The 14,908-nt window shown below is 41.1% G+C and overlaps 1 protein-coding gene across 12 annotated transcripts in view; it reads right to left on the bottom strand.

The window, feature by feature from the left end:
* Positions 1-14,908, bottom strand: part of RBFOX2 (RNA binding fox-1 homolog 2) — a 113,461-nt gene that overhangs the window by 22,349 nt on the left and 76,204 nt on the right. For 10 of the 12 annotated variants that reach the window (XR_004081814.1, XM_005421808.3, XM_031057689.1 and 7 more), the window contains exons 5-8: positions 5,723-5,815; positions 2,936-2,996; positions 521-574; positions 294-386 (exon numbers count right to left, since the gene is read on the bottom strand). Coding sequence is in view for 11 of the 12 variants with exons in the window: in XM_005421808.3 (XP_005421865.1) it covers positions 294-386; positions 521-574; positions 2,936-2,996; positions 5,723-5,815 (301 nt within the window). In the remaining variant the exon portion in view is untranslated. The remainder of the gene's footprint in view (positions 1-293; positions 387-520; positions 575-2,935; positions 2,997-5,722; positions 5,816-14,908) is intronic. The other 2 variants (XM_031057691.1, XM_031057692.1) reach the window with 1 other exon arrangement.

Here is a 14,908-nt window from a genome sequence, read left to right on the forward strand (position 1 = left end):
CTTCCATTTCAATACAGGGAGGGGAGCAAGGGAATGGCCCATTCCTCATACAGACCCTCCCCCTTGTTCTGCAGCCTCCTTGTTGATCAGAAGGACCCATTCAGCAGTGCAGCAGGACACTGCAGATGAACAAATTACAGCAACTGCACACTATACTTTGGCTCAAGGTAAACTCATTCCCAGCGTGACCCATCCTTTCAAGTAGATATTATACAGACTGGAGAGAAGAAGGGTAACAGGTCATCATTAATTCAAGCACAGTAACAGTACAGGGGCCATCGGGGGCTACTTACTGATTAAAGGAATGTAAGTGTTAATACCCCCCCTTCCCGACAGGGGCACTGCGGCGTCATTGCCCAGCGAGACATCTGCTTGAAAGCTGGACGCTAATTTAATTTGAAAAAGAATAAAAAACAAAAACAAGACCGTAAAAAGGTTATAAAGAAACAGCAGATTAAGAACATAAACAAACACCACTGCAGTTAAATGGCAGAAGTGGAAGTGTCTACTTAAGCTCTACCTGCATATAACTCAGGGCCGTACACCGCTCCAACCACAGGACTCAACTTCCAACCTGAAACAACAAAGACTGCAGTGAATGCCAAAATCTACACCAAGAGAAGGAACGGGCAGTGTGGGTAGGGGGAATGGTCTCTTGCATGCGCCCCAGCTTCACATGCACAGCTCTTTCCAGTTTCTGCTTCGCCTCAATCCCCCTTGGTGTAGATGGAGGCCAACTGCCCTTTCCTAATGCCAAGCTCTAGGTGCAGGTCACTGTATCGGAGGGAACAGCAAAACATCAGCTGATCTGCAGCAGGCAGAGGCACTGCTGTGGGAATGCCAACTACCTTATATGCGTATTTGCCATGAGCACCGTGCGACCTGGCATTCCCTGCAGAAGCCTTGCTGCCAGCTCCTCCCTACTTTCACTGGGAACACTGCAGATACAAGCCCTCTCTAAAGCCAGCGGCCCAGACTGTCATCTCAGGCAAGTCAAATTATAGCCTTGAATTCTCAAAGCATCTTTCTCTCATCTGCTAGAGGTCTGCTAAAAAGCAACAGTGTCTGAATTTCCTCATTAACTGCATTACGCAACTATAGTTCATAAAAAAATAAAAAATCATTCTATTCATCTCACACTTTCTCCTCACTGTTATTTTAGTACTTCTCTCCTTTATGCTGCTTTTCAGGTGAAAGCCTTCACAGAGAAATGATTTCAATATAATCTGGATAATTGGCAAGAACCGCAAATCATCAAGATAAAACCTACAAGAGAATAGGGCTTAAAGAAGTATGGGTATGAGTTGGTACATATGTCCAGTCACATCTAGAAACCTATCTGTCTTTTCCTCCTCCATCTCTCTAATGGGGGAGGAAAGAGATATAAAGCTAACAATGTGATCTGGGTTGGCTTCCACAAAGCATTCCTTTCAGGAAAGATCTCAGCTGTTCAGCTAGCAATCACAGAGGCATTTTTATTTAAATAAATCTATACGCTTCTCCTGTCTTGGAGCCCTGGTGCACTTGCTGAACTTTTAACACCTCTAACCACTCTAGAAGCTATATGAACAACTCTGTGAACTGCAGCCCATCACCACCACACCTTCACCTGCTGGCAGAGTATCAGTGACAGATGCAGTGCAGGCTGCTCTGCAAGTACAGGCACACTGCTGCTGCACTGGTCACCTTGATGGCAAAATACTCCAGTGGTGGCAACAAGAGGACTGTCAACTCTTAAATTTAATAACAGTTGTACAAGCATACTTGCCAGTACTCCTTAAGCCTGGTCTAATACTAAATTTCTTTGCATAGCTTTAAAGCTGGCTTTAAACTGCTGGCTGCAAAAGCAAAATATTCTTATACATTATCACTTTCACAAGTAAGCCAAGTTTTGTTACCAAATAGTCACATACACGACATTTTCTGCTCGTTTTAAGGACAATGTACCATGGATGCCTTGCCTTTTGCTACAAAATCTTCTAGTTCCTTCCAGGTACTGTGAGACCCACAATCCCAAGCCTTTTGCTTAGCTATGTTTCCCCAGCTCTGTACCCAAGGTAAGATTTACTTGCAAGGGACCACTCAGTAAGTCGGCAGCAGAGCAACATAAAAAAATTTTATCTTCTGAGTTTGGAGTCTTACTTTGTAATCAAAACTGTCACACCAGCTACAACCTGTATGCAGCTTCCTGCCTTGAAGAAAATGTTTGGGAACATTTTCACACTGAAAAGAACTTTGCTGCCCATTTCAGGACAAAGACTCAGATTCAAAATCTTTATCAAAGCAGCATTCTGCTGGGAGAATGACTTTTTATGCTATATATGCCTATGAAGTAAAATGACTTCACAGAGAACCACCAAGATATCCCAATGAAACAGGATTCCTCACTATCCAAACAACTTGGTCTTTCTCTGTTTAGGTTCACTGGAAAATTCACTGAACACAGGCAGTCTGAAACAAAAAGCAAGCAAACAAGCAGTGCAAAGGCTGCTTTGCTGGTTGCTTGGGGTCAGCTGTACTTTTACAGATACCTCAATTTAGGTTCTATCTTAAGTTATTAAGCTAATTACTTAGATTAGGCATCTCAAGTTATGTTTCTGCATTCATATTTAGGTATGTATGTGATGGCAGTGAGACACAGGAGTACTGCACATCCCACCATACAGAATCAGCTTGCAGTAGTAAGGCAGGCAACCCATTGGCCCTTGGCACCTTCACCCATCTTAGCCACATGGGCCACGTCCCTACTTCTCTCTGTCCCCACTTCTCCATCTGGAAAAAACACTTTTGGGTTATACTGAATGGTATAATTATACAAATTAGAGTTTGTGAGGTTTTATTGGTTCCTTTTGGTCCTGAGGAGAGGTCATGACTTTTCCCTTTTGTCTTTCTTCAAACGTTTCAGCTCATCACTAGTACAAACTGTCTCTCTTACCATTTGCATAAGGTGTGACCATCTTCTTATTGGTCATCACTCTTGCAGTGGCATTGTTAACCTAAAAGTAAGAAAGGGGAGGGGGAGGAGAGGGAAGGAAGCACAGAACGTTAGGGAAAATGGTGAAAAACTCTCAGATACCACACACACACATACACACTATACTTCTCTGAGCAAAAAAAAAAAAATTAAACAGCTAATTTTATATGAATGCAATCTTTAAATTACTTTTAACAGTTGCCATTTAATTATAAAAGTTACAGCTAAACATGGCATTTTAAAATTATGCATTAAACAAAAGGCCAACGAGAGTAAAGTGCAGATTCTCCACCACCCTGCCATCCCTAGGCATGGGATTATTTACAGCTCAGTGATCAAAAGGGTAAAACCCTAGATGCTTTGTCCAGGTTCTCTTAGAGAGGCAGGAATAATTTCTGCAGCCCAGGGCAGGGGAACTGAACCAGGTGATGCACAAGCTGACTTGTTTCTCAATCTCACTGCTGGAATTGGGGCCCAGCAGGTCACTGGCAGAACACTTGAGTAGAAAAAGGTAGCCTGGAGTCCCTCAGCATTACATTCGAACTCACAAGGCTTGAGGAAATCTCTGGAACATCACCAACTCTTTAGATGATCTACATTCACTGATTTACACCCACCATTTTCAGATCTTTTTCCAGATAATTTTTTCCTTGTCACAAATCTCATGGGACAAAAAGAGTACATACCAGCAGACCTGGATAATTTTTGGGTTTACTGTGCCCTCCACCCTCTTTACAGAGCTCTGCACAGTTCCAAGCGGTTTGACTGCTCAAGCAAGTGGGGTGTTACTGCAGAGATGGTGCTGATAAAGAAAAGATGGACTAGTTTGGAAGCCAAGTTACTGCAGCCCCGTGTCAGCCTCAAAGCTCTTGCAAGGAGGGTGAAGTCTTTATGAATCATCAATAATTTATCAAAACGCATGCCCAATGGGAATGGAGGCCAGGGTGAAGAAGAAAAAAAATGGATACAAAAATAGAAGCTGCCTCAGGCCCTTGAGATGTATGGATGGTGGGCGTACACAGGGTGGGGAGTCCAGAGCTACATTTTACTCTTGTTTCAGACCCAAAACAATAGAAACATTACACATTTAAAAAGAAAGAATGGGAAACAACAATGATGAGACTGAAAGCATGCAGTTAAACACACACAGATAAAAAAAAGAAAGAAAAAAAACACACCACAATTGATTCAGAGGGTGGGGAGGGGAGGAGTGAGGGGATAGGGTCTCACAGACAATCATTAGATGGAGCGAGTGCCTGAAATCAGCTGCTACAGCAAAGTGCAACACAAGCACTTAAAGGAAAAATTGCCAGAACCAATCAGAAACCACCAGTCAGCAAAGAGACCAACAGCTGCATTTAACTTAGTAAAGAAATAAACTGGGGAGGGGGCAGAAAGAAAAAGAGAGAAAAACAGTAACAGCTACAAACAGGTCTCAGATAGAAAGAGCAGCAGAAAGAAGGGGCAGGAGAGAGAGAAGAGGATATGGGTGCATTAATAAAAACCAGCCAAACTGGAGTTCAGTAACTCTGAGTAAGATGTGCAAGGGAAAATCACCATGAAGTCAGTAATCAAACAGCTCAGACTGCTACAAAACAATATGTACATCCAAAGTCCAGGCGGCATTACTCAACAGCATTGAAAATAAAAGGGGGAGAAGGGGAAGGAGGTGGGTGGGGACAACAAGTCAAATCACATTTCGTAGTGTTAATGTGAGATGGCAGATGGATTTTTTCTTTCTTAATTTTTTTTGTAATTTTAAGAAAAATTTTTAAAAAAAGAAAAGAAAAAGCTTCTTCTCTAGCACTTTTGTTTCACTTACCGCCAACTCGTACCATCGCCAGCATTGTGTATAGTTACCATGGAAAGAGTGAGTCAAGTGAAGGGCCCTAAACGCTAAACCATCGGAAAGGGAAATAAAAAAAACAAAACAAAACAGAAAAAAAAAAAAAGGCAAAATATGCAGACATCTTACTCAAAAACGGCGGCTTTTTTATTTCAATATTTGTACTTTTGGTTTGTGTTTGTTTTTTTTAAAGAAAGAAGGAGAGAGGGATGATGCCAGTTAGCCTTCAACACAGTGGAACACCAAACTGGTCAACACCAGACATGCCCAACATATGGCCATGATGGCCAGCCAACATTAACCCCTCCCTCCCTGGTGGCGAGAGCTAGCAGACTTTTAGGATTAGCTTTCACCAAACCTATTCTTGACCATGGGCTGATCAAGAAACTGGCAGTGTAAATAGCACAGCCCACTTGGGGCTGCTGCCCCACATGTCCCCACCCCTCCCACAGGCATCATCTCACACTTGCATGGAGGAGAACTGGCCTCAGAGGAAAGAGAGGATACTGGCTGGCCCCCTGCTTTCGTTTTTGGACACAGTTAGAAGTTGGACAGTACTCTTTCAGTTAGTTTTGTTCAGGCCTGGTAACAGGAAATCGGAGCCTTGCAAACTGAAGCAAAGGAAAAATCAAGACAGCAGAAGGGCAAAAACTTGGAGTGGGTGGGAATAAAACTTAAAAAAAGAAGAAAGAAAAGGAAAAAAATACCCAAAACAACAATAAAAATATTCTGTAAAGGGTGTAAACTTCTATACATTTCAGTGCAGGGAGGTGAAGGACACAGACACAAACACACACGCACACACGAGACTGGGATCCAAATGTGAAATAAGTGAGGCAAGACACAAAAAGAAATCAAAAGAATAAATATAAAGAAGAAATTGAATTACTGAAGACATGCACCTCGATTTTACGGCCCTCTACCACGGTGCCGTGTAATTTCTCCCTGGCCCTGTCTGCATCAGCACTATTCTCGAAAGTTACGAACCCGAATCCCTGCATGCAGCGGGAGAAGGGGGGAAAACATGCACATCGTTATATATTGAAATACTGATCTCTAGGTAAATAGAGAAAAAATATCACAGTATGAAATCGACATCAGCACAACTCAGCAATAACCTCCTAGAGTCACATTGTTGGTTCATGCATGTTTCATAAATGAAAGAAATTAAAATCAATAAAAAAGGAACTGTAATCATAATAAGAATAATAAGAGTAATTAAAAAAAAAAAGAAAACATAAAAGCAATTGAGGCCAGACCAAAAAAGAAGTACAAAGTTACTCGAGACAATTTTTCATTTTGGTTTGGTTTGTTTTTTTGTTTCTGTGACATAGGCAAGCTGGGTAAGCCCAAGCAGGGCTTCTCTCCCCTCTTAATGAACACACAAATTTTGTAGGACTCCCGTCCACCTTAGACACAGTACAAAGCATTGACACTGAGCAGCACTTTCCTCCCTTGAGAAACTGCTATGAGAGCGAGCAGCAATCTGAGTTCATGCCTGGCACCAGGAATTCTACAAGGCTTTGGGCAAATCAAACACCGAACCTTACTTTTCCCACCTGTAGAATGGAGACAGTAATAATTACCTACCTTAGAACACTGTTGAAAGGAAGGGCTCTTTGTAAAGCATCCCTTGTAAGCTCTTCAGGGCACAGCTCATGCCTACTCCTAAGCCTGTAACTTCCCCAATGATACATGGGGCCCTGAAAGTAAGCAAGGCTTCTAGGTGGCACCATAAAATAAGCATTTTTTATGTGAAGATTTAGAGTATTGCATACTGTAGTTCCAGAATATTCTTATCTATGAGTACTGTGGTGGACTTGACTGTAAATCTAAACACCTAAATACTGATTTATTGGTCAAGGCAGGTTTTGTATGACACTGCTGACCCTCTGCTACCCATCTTACTCAGCTGTGTTCTGAGATGGCAACCTCTGCACTGTGGATAGCAACAGATCTCTGCCTAGTTAGAATACAAAATTTCCAGAAAAATCAACAGGCCCTGCTTGGAGCAACCACAAAGGCTCAAGGACTGCCAAAATGTCACTTTAGTTAGACAAATTCAGGTTTACCACACCCATGAAGGCACAAGCAACACATGCCTGTCCTATACATGCTCATGCTGCTGCCAGCTCATGCAGTGGTATAACAGGGCAGGGTAAGAGACCATGCTTCCTTCCACAGAGCTGAGTGCACTGACATTAAGAGAGAGCCAACATGACAAAATGAATTAGGATTTTAACTAGGAGCAAATGGCATCTTAATACAGACAACTGTGATGAGATAGCCTTCATGCCATTAGAGAAAGTGGACCCAAACAAAAAGCATTGTTGCATTCTGCTTTCAGGACATTTTAACAACAGCAATAACTGGTTCCTGTGGCTTGGTAAAAAGCAAATATTGCTTTAATGTACAGAGAGTAATTTCCACTGGCTCCAGTACCCTCAGGAGCAGAACAACAAAGCTTATATTTGATGCAATGGAAACTCCCTCCCAATGTTAACTGAAGAGTGAGGTGATGAGAGTGATCTACAGCTATGCTTGTCAGGGAAGAGGCATGCTAGCCAGGCAACCTCCTTCATGCACCTTGGGATCACTATGTATTTGGACTGGACAGCCCAAAAAACAGATAGCATCTTGATTTCTAAGCATTGTTAGTAATAAGACACAAGCAAGCCATTATTCTTCAAGTGCTTTTTAAAGGTTTTTACAATACTAATCTGAACAGCCCAAGCTGTTTAAGTGACAAGCTGGCCTTTATCATCCACAGCTAGGTTTCCAGCACAAAACTGCCACAAATTTGTAAAATGCAGGGTGGTGGTTGTTGTTTTTTTGAGGGGGAAGGTTTACTTTTTTCCCTCCCCCCGAACAGCAATAATAAAGGATCTTAGCCAGTACTGCAATGCTGAGATCAACAAAAGCACTCCTTTGGGCTCCAACCCAATAATCTAAAGCTTCAGATAATTTAATTTCTCTAGCTATAAATAAAGAGCTATATAAATAACAAACTGATGCCTCTTTCAGAACAGCATAGAAGTTCCCTGTTTAAATGAATTAAAATCAGAGCCACAAGACATAGGGGCTAATAAAACAGCCCAACTGCATATAACTCTCAAATATGTTGCAGAGAACTGAGGGGATGCAGGGGGTGTAATAGCACAGCTGATTATGAAGGAATAGGGTACTGTGCCTGCTTTAAAGAGCCCCTACAGAGAAAGGTAAGCCTGAGAAAAAGAGCAACACCTTTCCCTCTGGTTCTGTATAATGGGGAAAAAACATCCTTTAAAGGCTGGGGGAGGAGGGCAGGTAAAGACTGCAACAGCAATCTCTATTTCCCTCTTCTCTTTTTGCATTACAATTTCTGTTTGTTCTAGACAAGCCTGTGGAGAACAAATGAAATTTATGTCTTCAGCGATGATGTGAACTGAAAGCTAGAGTGCAGATGGAAAGTAATTCTTTAGACATTAATCTGTGCAGGCTAGAAACAAACTAAGACTATTTTAATTCACATCTGTTTGCAATTAGTGAAGTCTGTATGGGATTTTTAAAAACTCCATTATCATTAAATATCTTTAAACTGAGTAGGAATTTTCAGTATTTTTATTAAGTTAACTCAAGGTAGCATACGATCCACACGCAGACTATATGAATATAATTAACAATGTGAATTAAACCAGAATTAATCTGATTCAGAACAACATAACTAATTAACCATATTTTATTGACAGATCAGCCCTTAGCTTGTGCAATTCTTTGTTGAGCACCATTTAATGTCAATGCTGAATTAATACTTTACATAGTTGACTATTGCAGTTAGTATTTGTGTCCTCTTGGTTTGTTACATTAATGCATCTCTCAGACATTCAAATTTTCATCAGGAAAAACAGGTGAGCCACACTTGACATTTTTGTTATTTCTAAGTTTAAAAACTAGCAATTAGATATATATACACACACATTTTTGAAGTGGGAGAGAAAAAATAACATACATATATTTTTTATTCCTTCTCACAGATGACCTGTAAAGAATAGGGATTAATTTGTATCTAAATACATATGCAACAAACACTTTTCAGTTTTCCCTCAGCAAGGTTGTCTTGACCTTGAAAGAAAAAAAAAGAAACAAAGCAAGAGAAAAAAAAGATGGGGCAGGTATCCAATATTTACCAGCTTAGCTTTATAGCAGGTACTGTATTGCTCCATAGTAATAGGTATGGAGCTAGAGGAAGGGAAGATCCTAGATGAAAACAATACTTAGGTTTTCTAAATTTAGATTATACACATAGTTTGAGTTTAATAATGTTATGATAACAAGACTGAAATTTTCAACAATTCCTCCCAACCAGCAACTGCCACAAACTTCTCCCATGCAGAAAATAAGTTTAACTTCTCCCATGCAGAAGATAAGTTAAGTTTAACCCAGCGAACACTAAATTCCAATACACATTTTTAGGAGTGGTGAGAAATTTGCAGTACCAGACTAACCCCTTTTTACCCAAAGGTTTATTGAAAGGGCCTGAAGAGACCGAGTAACTGTCACCCTTTTAGTCTGGCCTCAGATTCTGCAATAAATAACAAGCAACATGATGAGCAGTGAAAAAAATAATAAATGTATATATATATATAGATAGTATTTGAACGTTTCCATCTCTGAAGAATGAGAAAGAAAATTTACCATGTAACCGTAAAGGGAGAAATCAAAACCAGACGGTTCTCCTGGGTGTGGCCAGAACACAGAAATTAAACAAAAAACAACAACAAAAATAAAATAAAGTAAAATAAAAAAGAAATAAAACCAAAGAAAACTAAACAGAGCCCCTTGAAATCCATGCATTGTTAACCCTTCGTTTGTCATGGAGTTTAGACCAGTCACCTCAGCAGCAGAGTCTTTGCCTTGTACCACTGGAACATGCAGCCAGCAACCAACCTTGCTGTTATCTGCTGCTGTGCTTGTTTCTAACCAAGTTTTTTCTTTTTTTTTTTTCCTTACTTCAATATTAAGCTTTTAGAAGCCTGAAAAAATTGCCAAAGAGGCAGCAGTTTAGGCTACCTGTTTCCAAGGCATTTGGAAAGAGTAGGAGGGTTTCAGTTATAATCCACCTGAGATGAGCAGGACTGAATGCACCGACAGCAACACAGCACAAAACTCAGAAACAAATTATTGAAGTCACACACACAAAGGCACCCTTCATGTTGGTGAAAACATCTGTGTAAACCAAGCTGCCACCATTTCAGCAGCTCTTCCAGCTCCTCCCAGCCCCCATGCAATGTTTTGCATTAAGGTACATACACATGTAGAACCTGTCCGTGTACCTGTGCAATCTGGTGGGTCAGATGCAGAAATTAACCTGACTAACAAAAACGTAAGTGTATCTTCTGCAGCGCTATTTTAAAAAAAAAAACCTGCAGGGCTATTTTTAAGTTCTACCATTTCCACAATCCAGCTTGAGCTGCTCCACTGCCAATCCCTGCTGCGAAACAGCAGAGGGGGCAGAGGCCAGCAGCGAGGAGCTGGAGCCCAGCCTGCACTGCTGGGCAGCGAGAGCCTGGGGCTTCAGAGCAGCTCCAGCCACCTCAGGACAGGGGCTTCACAGCCCCAGTTATCCCCAGTGTGTGCTGCTCCTCCTCCCTTCAACTGATCCTGGACCTCACTGCATGGTCCGTGAGTTCAACAGGCTGAACTGACTGAAGACAAGCTCATTCCTCTCCCTGCTGCATCAGCTAATTTAGCACCTAGATCCAGCTCCCTACATAGTGAAGTGAGCACTCTGCTGGAAAAGCAGTCCCACAGAAGCAGTAGGTCAGCTTATACTGTGAAACCATAAACTTCAGCCTGAAATGCAATTTAAATACATCAGTTCAGTGTATGGACTAATTGATCTCTTTAGTTCAGTATTGCAGACTTCAAGGTATGAAACCACTCAACTAGGATAAAGGGACACTGGTCACGTCCTCCTTCATGCCACTGGCATCCTAAAGGGATTTGGTGACCTGAGAAAGTGATGCTGGTCACCAGTACTTAAATTGTTTTTAAACGTTATTGGATTAATAACATTGTTTGTATTTCTGGCTCAACTGATGAAATCTGACCAAAAATTATAAAATGAATTAAAATAAAAACAAGATTTCTAATTAATTTTATGTAATAAGGGGCTTTCCACTGAGTGGAAAGTAGGCCCAGAACAAGAGTGCCTCAACTCAAAGCACCTAATCCATTTAAAGTAAAAATAAGTGTACATGCAAACTTACAATCTTTAAGGCACCATTATCAAAACCTAGTCACATTCTTATCTTAACCTACAGTTAACTGCAAACTTAAAAATCCACACAGCTTCCACAGAAGTTTTTGGTTAGTATAGGTTTACCTACATAAATTCAAACACCAACAGATACAATTTCTCTCATAACTGACTACACAACTAATTTTAAAAATAAATATGAAGCACTTATAGGCCCTATAGTCCTATACAAGAATTTGGAGATCTGGGTCTCCCAAGTGGAAATCAGTGAGGGACATAAAACTTAGAGTATCCTGAAACCATGAGCTCCTCTGCACTAATATGAACTCTCACCATTTCAAAAGCTACAAACAACCCCAAAACCACCAAAAACCACTCCCTATTCAGCCAAGATTTTGCTGTATCCTTACATACTCCTGGTCTCTGAATGTCAATGAGGGTACATCTTGGAATGCCACACAGTACAGAGCTGGTGAGCAAAGAGCTTGGATTCCCTTCCCCTGCAGTTTTACAAATGCCACAGGGTACTCATTACACAGGAAGACTGCATTAATTCTGCAAATATGTCCACTTGTTCGATTCAGCACAATAGTGGCAAAATACCCATCTAGAGGATGCATCTACACTAACAAAAGGAGCAGGAATCCTCTTGACTTCCTCTGGAGGTGTTTTATTCACGGTTCAGTGAAGTGCATGGTAAACTGCAACCATGGGCAGAATGGGGCGGAATGCTATTTAAAGGCACTTATACCAGTCAGAGTTAGAAATGTAATGGTAAACAGGATAAATGAAACAAACAGCTAGTTTCCTGGAAGCAAGCAAAAAAAGCCAAATACATCAAGGGAAGACTGACATCATTCTATTAAACAAGAAGAAAACAAAATGTAATTCAAGGAATGTTTAAAGTTTTTATCTTGTTTTTCACACAGAGTGAAACAGTAGCAGAGTGAGGCCTACCAGGGCCCATATATTCCTACTAAACAGGCTGAATCTGGGAAGAAAGTGAGTTACAAAACAAGAATTCATATTGCTTTGAGAGAAGAATCAGCAAAACTCATTAACTGCCTCCTACACTGCTGTGATAGAGAAAGTCAACAAATACCATTTCTGAAAGAACCTGAGGTGAGATGGATACACCCAGCTCCCTCTTTGGTCACCAAACTCTGTACACAGTACACAGAGATCCTGAATATGCAGCCAGTTTGACAGATCTTTCCCAGGCTGTCGAAGAAAACTGTCTGGTCATCTCAGGTGGATTCAAAATGAAGAATGCTACCTTAACACTTGCTCCAGTCCCTCCTACTGACAGCACTGGAGCGATCCCAGTAGAGTTCTCCCGCCACAGCTCGGCAGGGACAAAGCGCTGCTCAACCCCATCGCACATTGGGTGGGGGCAAACCCAGGGCAGTTTGCAATTTACCACTGTACCTTTAAAATATTTACAAAACATATACACAAAACACTACAACCCTTAGGAACCCAGGGAAGGGAAGGGAGCATTGAGAACACAGCACAAGGCAGGCAGCAGGAGCATCTGCTTTCGGATTCCCAAGAGAGAGGAGGAGGAGGAGAAGAAGAGAGAGAGGTTTCATATCATTAGATTAGAATGGAAACCACAGGGCAGGAAAATGCATTCAGATTTTTTTTCCTAAGGTGTAGGAAGAACCCAAGAGTGAGTGAGTGGCCTCCAGAAAGATCCATTTCCTTTGCTTCACCATCAGATCACCAAACTGTAGTTTTTCCATTATTATGTGAATACCAGGTGCTTCGTGCAGCTACACCCCACTCAAACACTGGGGCCTCCCATTTTCACGCTAAGCAGGAAGAATCTTGCATTCTTTTTAAAAGAGGAATTATTTTGGGTGAGAAGGATGCAAAGATACCATGAAATAACTCTTTGGCTGTTTTCTCATTCTGTTCAGATTCTGGACATCCCTCAATACAGGCTACTAGTTTTGTAACTGCTTTTTGCTGCGAGACAACAAAAAAGCAGTAGAAAACTGTATGGTTAATAAAGACTAGAAGAACATTTCTCTTTTTTCTTTTTTTTTTTTTTCAAATATTTATTAACAGTTCAGGGTTAACATTCATCAAGGAACTCTTCAGCAATAATTTTTGTTTTAACTGGAAACCAGAAGCCTTGGGCTTTAGCAACAGCACAAGAAGGTACTTTTCATAGTCATAAATCAAGTCTTCACAGAAAAGCCTTCAATGTCAATGTTGCCTAGAAGGGAAAGGGCAGCTGTGGGCGTTTAATACTCAGGGCTGTATGGATGGGAGAGAGAGAGAGAAGTTCATGTGTGAAGAGGAAAACACTGCTCTGGAAAGCATAGGCAGTGGGATATGAAGAACATTTTGCCAGGCTAGTTATTTTTGTTCTTTCTTTTGCAATTATATCTGAACAAGTAGGGATTTGATAGAGGCCAGAGGCTATTCTCAAAACCAAACAATAATGACTAAAATCAAGAGTAATTCACAGGTAGCTTTGGCCTATAAATATCAAAAGAACAGCAGAGAGCAGAATAAATATTTACAAATTCAGCACAGCTGATTGTTTTGGTAAAGCATATAGATTTTTAACCATGCAGGAAAGTAAAGCTCTAACTAAACCATATAGACATTTACTTGTTCAGACTGTCTTGTTAAAAAACAAGAGAAAACCATGGTATTAAGCAGAAACAGAGGATGAGGGGAAAGGGCTAAAACTCATGTCTTTTGTATACAGATCAATGGCTTTCTGGTTTCCAGATAATACAGGACTGAAGAATTTCAGAATGCATCTTGGGCAACATGGGTAGAAATTTGCAGAAGGCTCTAAACGTGAACATACCCCAGAATACATGTTGAAGCAAAGAGGCCACCATAAAAACTGTGGACCTCAAATCCAAGCAAAAGGCATAGACTCTAAACCAAAACTGCTTAGCTGAATTGCAACTTAAAAACCTTTTGTGTGCATGCACACATGTGCACACACGTGTGTGTGAGGAGGAGGGAAATTTTGTTTTAATTGAAAATGGGAATCTTAGCATTGATTAAGTCAAGCAGAGTATAGACATGCACTGTGCAAGCTTCCCCCATAGAGCTTTGGCAATGCACCTCGCTCCTGACCTGCAAAACTCCCTGCTATTCCAGTGCTGAACCTCCTGGGCAGAGAGAGAATCACAGCAATTTGTCATTGTGGTGATACTGGTTACGTGATGAGAACCAATTGCCAATTAGGACAGAGACCACTGAATCTCTCTGCAGCTGACCTGAGCAACATCTGAAATCTCATCTCCAGAGATATTAATTGCCGTTAACCCTCAACAAAACTTGCCTCTTAATATATCTGTAAGAAGAAAATAGGAGTGTGAATGCAAATTCTGTGGGGGAGGTCCACATGGGGCAGGACAAGTGGAATGAGGATGCTTATATTAAAGCACCAAATATCTCAAACATGAAAGGTCAGTATCTCAGAAGTGCCAAATAAGTTTGCAAAACAGAGTATATGAAATCCTTTCACATATGAGATATGACAGTTTTTCTACAGAAGTATTTTAATGCAATGAAAATGGCAGGGATGGGAGTGAATTTAGGTTTGGTTCTTATAGTGTCCCATCACACAAAGACATTTTACCTTATTCTACCTTCCTCACAGGGCAGCCATTGCCAATGCAATGGGAACGGGTTGGTATGAAGGCTCAGTTGACTGAGACTCTGTTTGTTCAAAAGGCTGGAGAACCTGATCCCACAGACAGGAGCGTCTCTGAGCATTTGTACATGCTGCCCAGAAACAACCATGCTCAGAGTCTCAAGTCAGAGGGAACAGGAGACAGTCCCTAAAATAGCTTTTCCCTTCTCCCATCACTGT

This window comes from Geospiza fortis, unplaced genomic scaffold, assembly GCF_000277835.1.
Source record: "Geospiza fortis unplaced genomic scaffold, GeoFor_1.0 scaffold173, whole genome shotgun sequence".
NCBI classification, from domain to species: Eukaryota; Metazoa; Chordata; class Aves; order Passeriformes; family Thraupidae; genus Geospiza; species Geospiza fortis.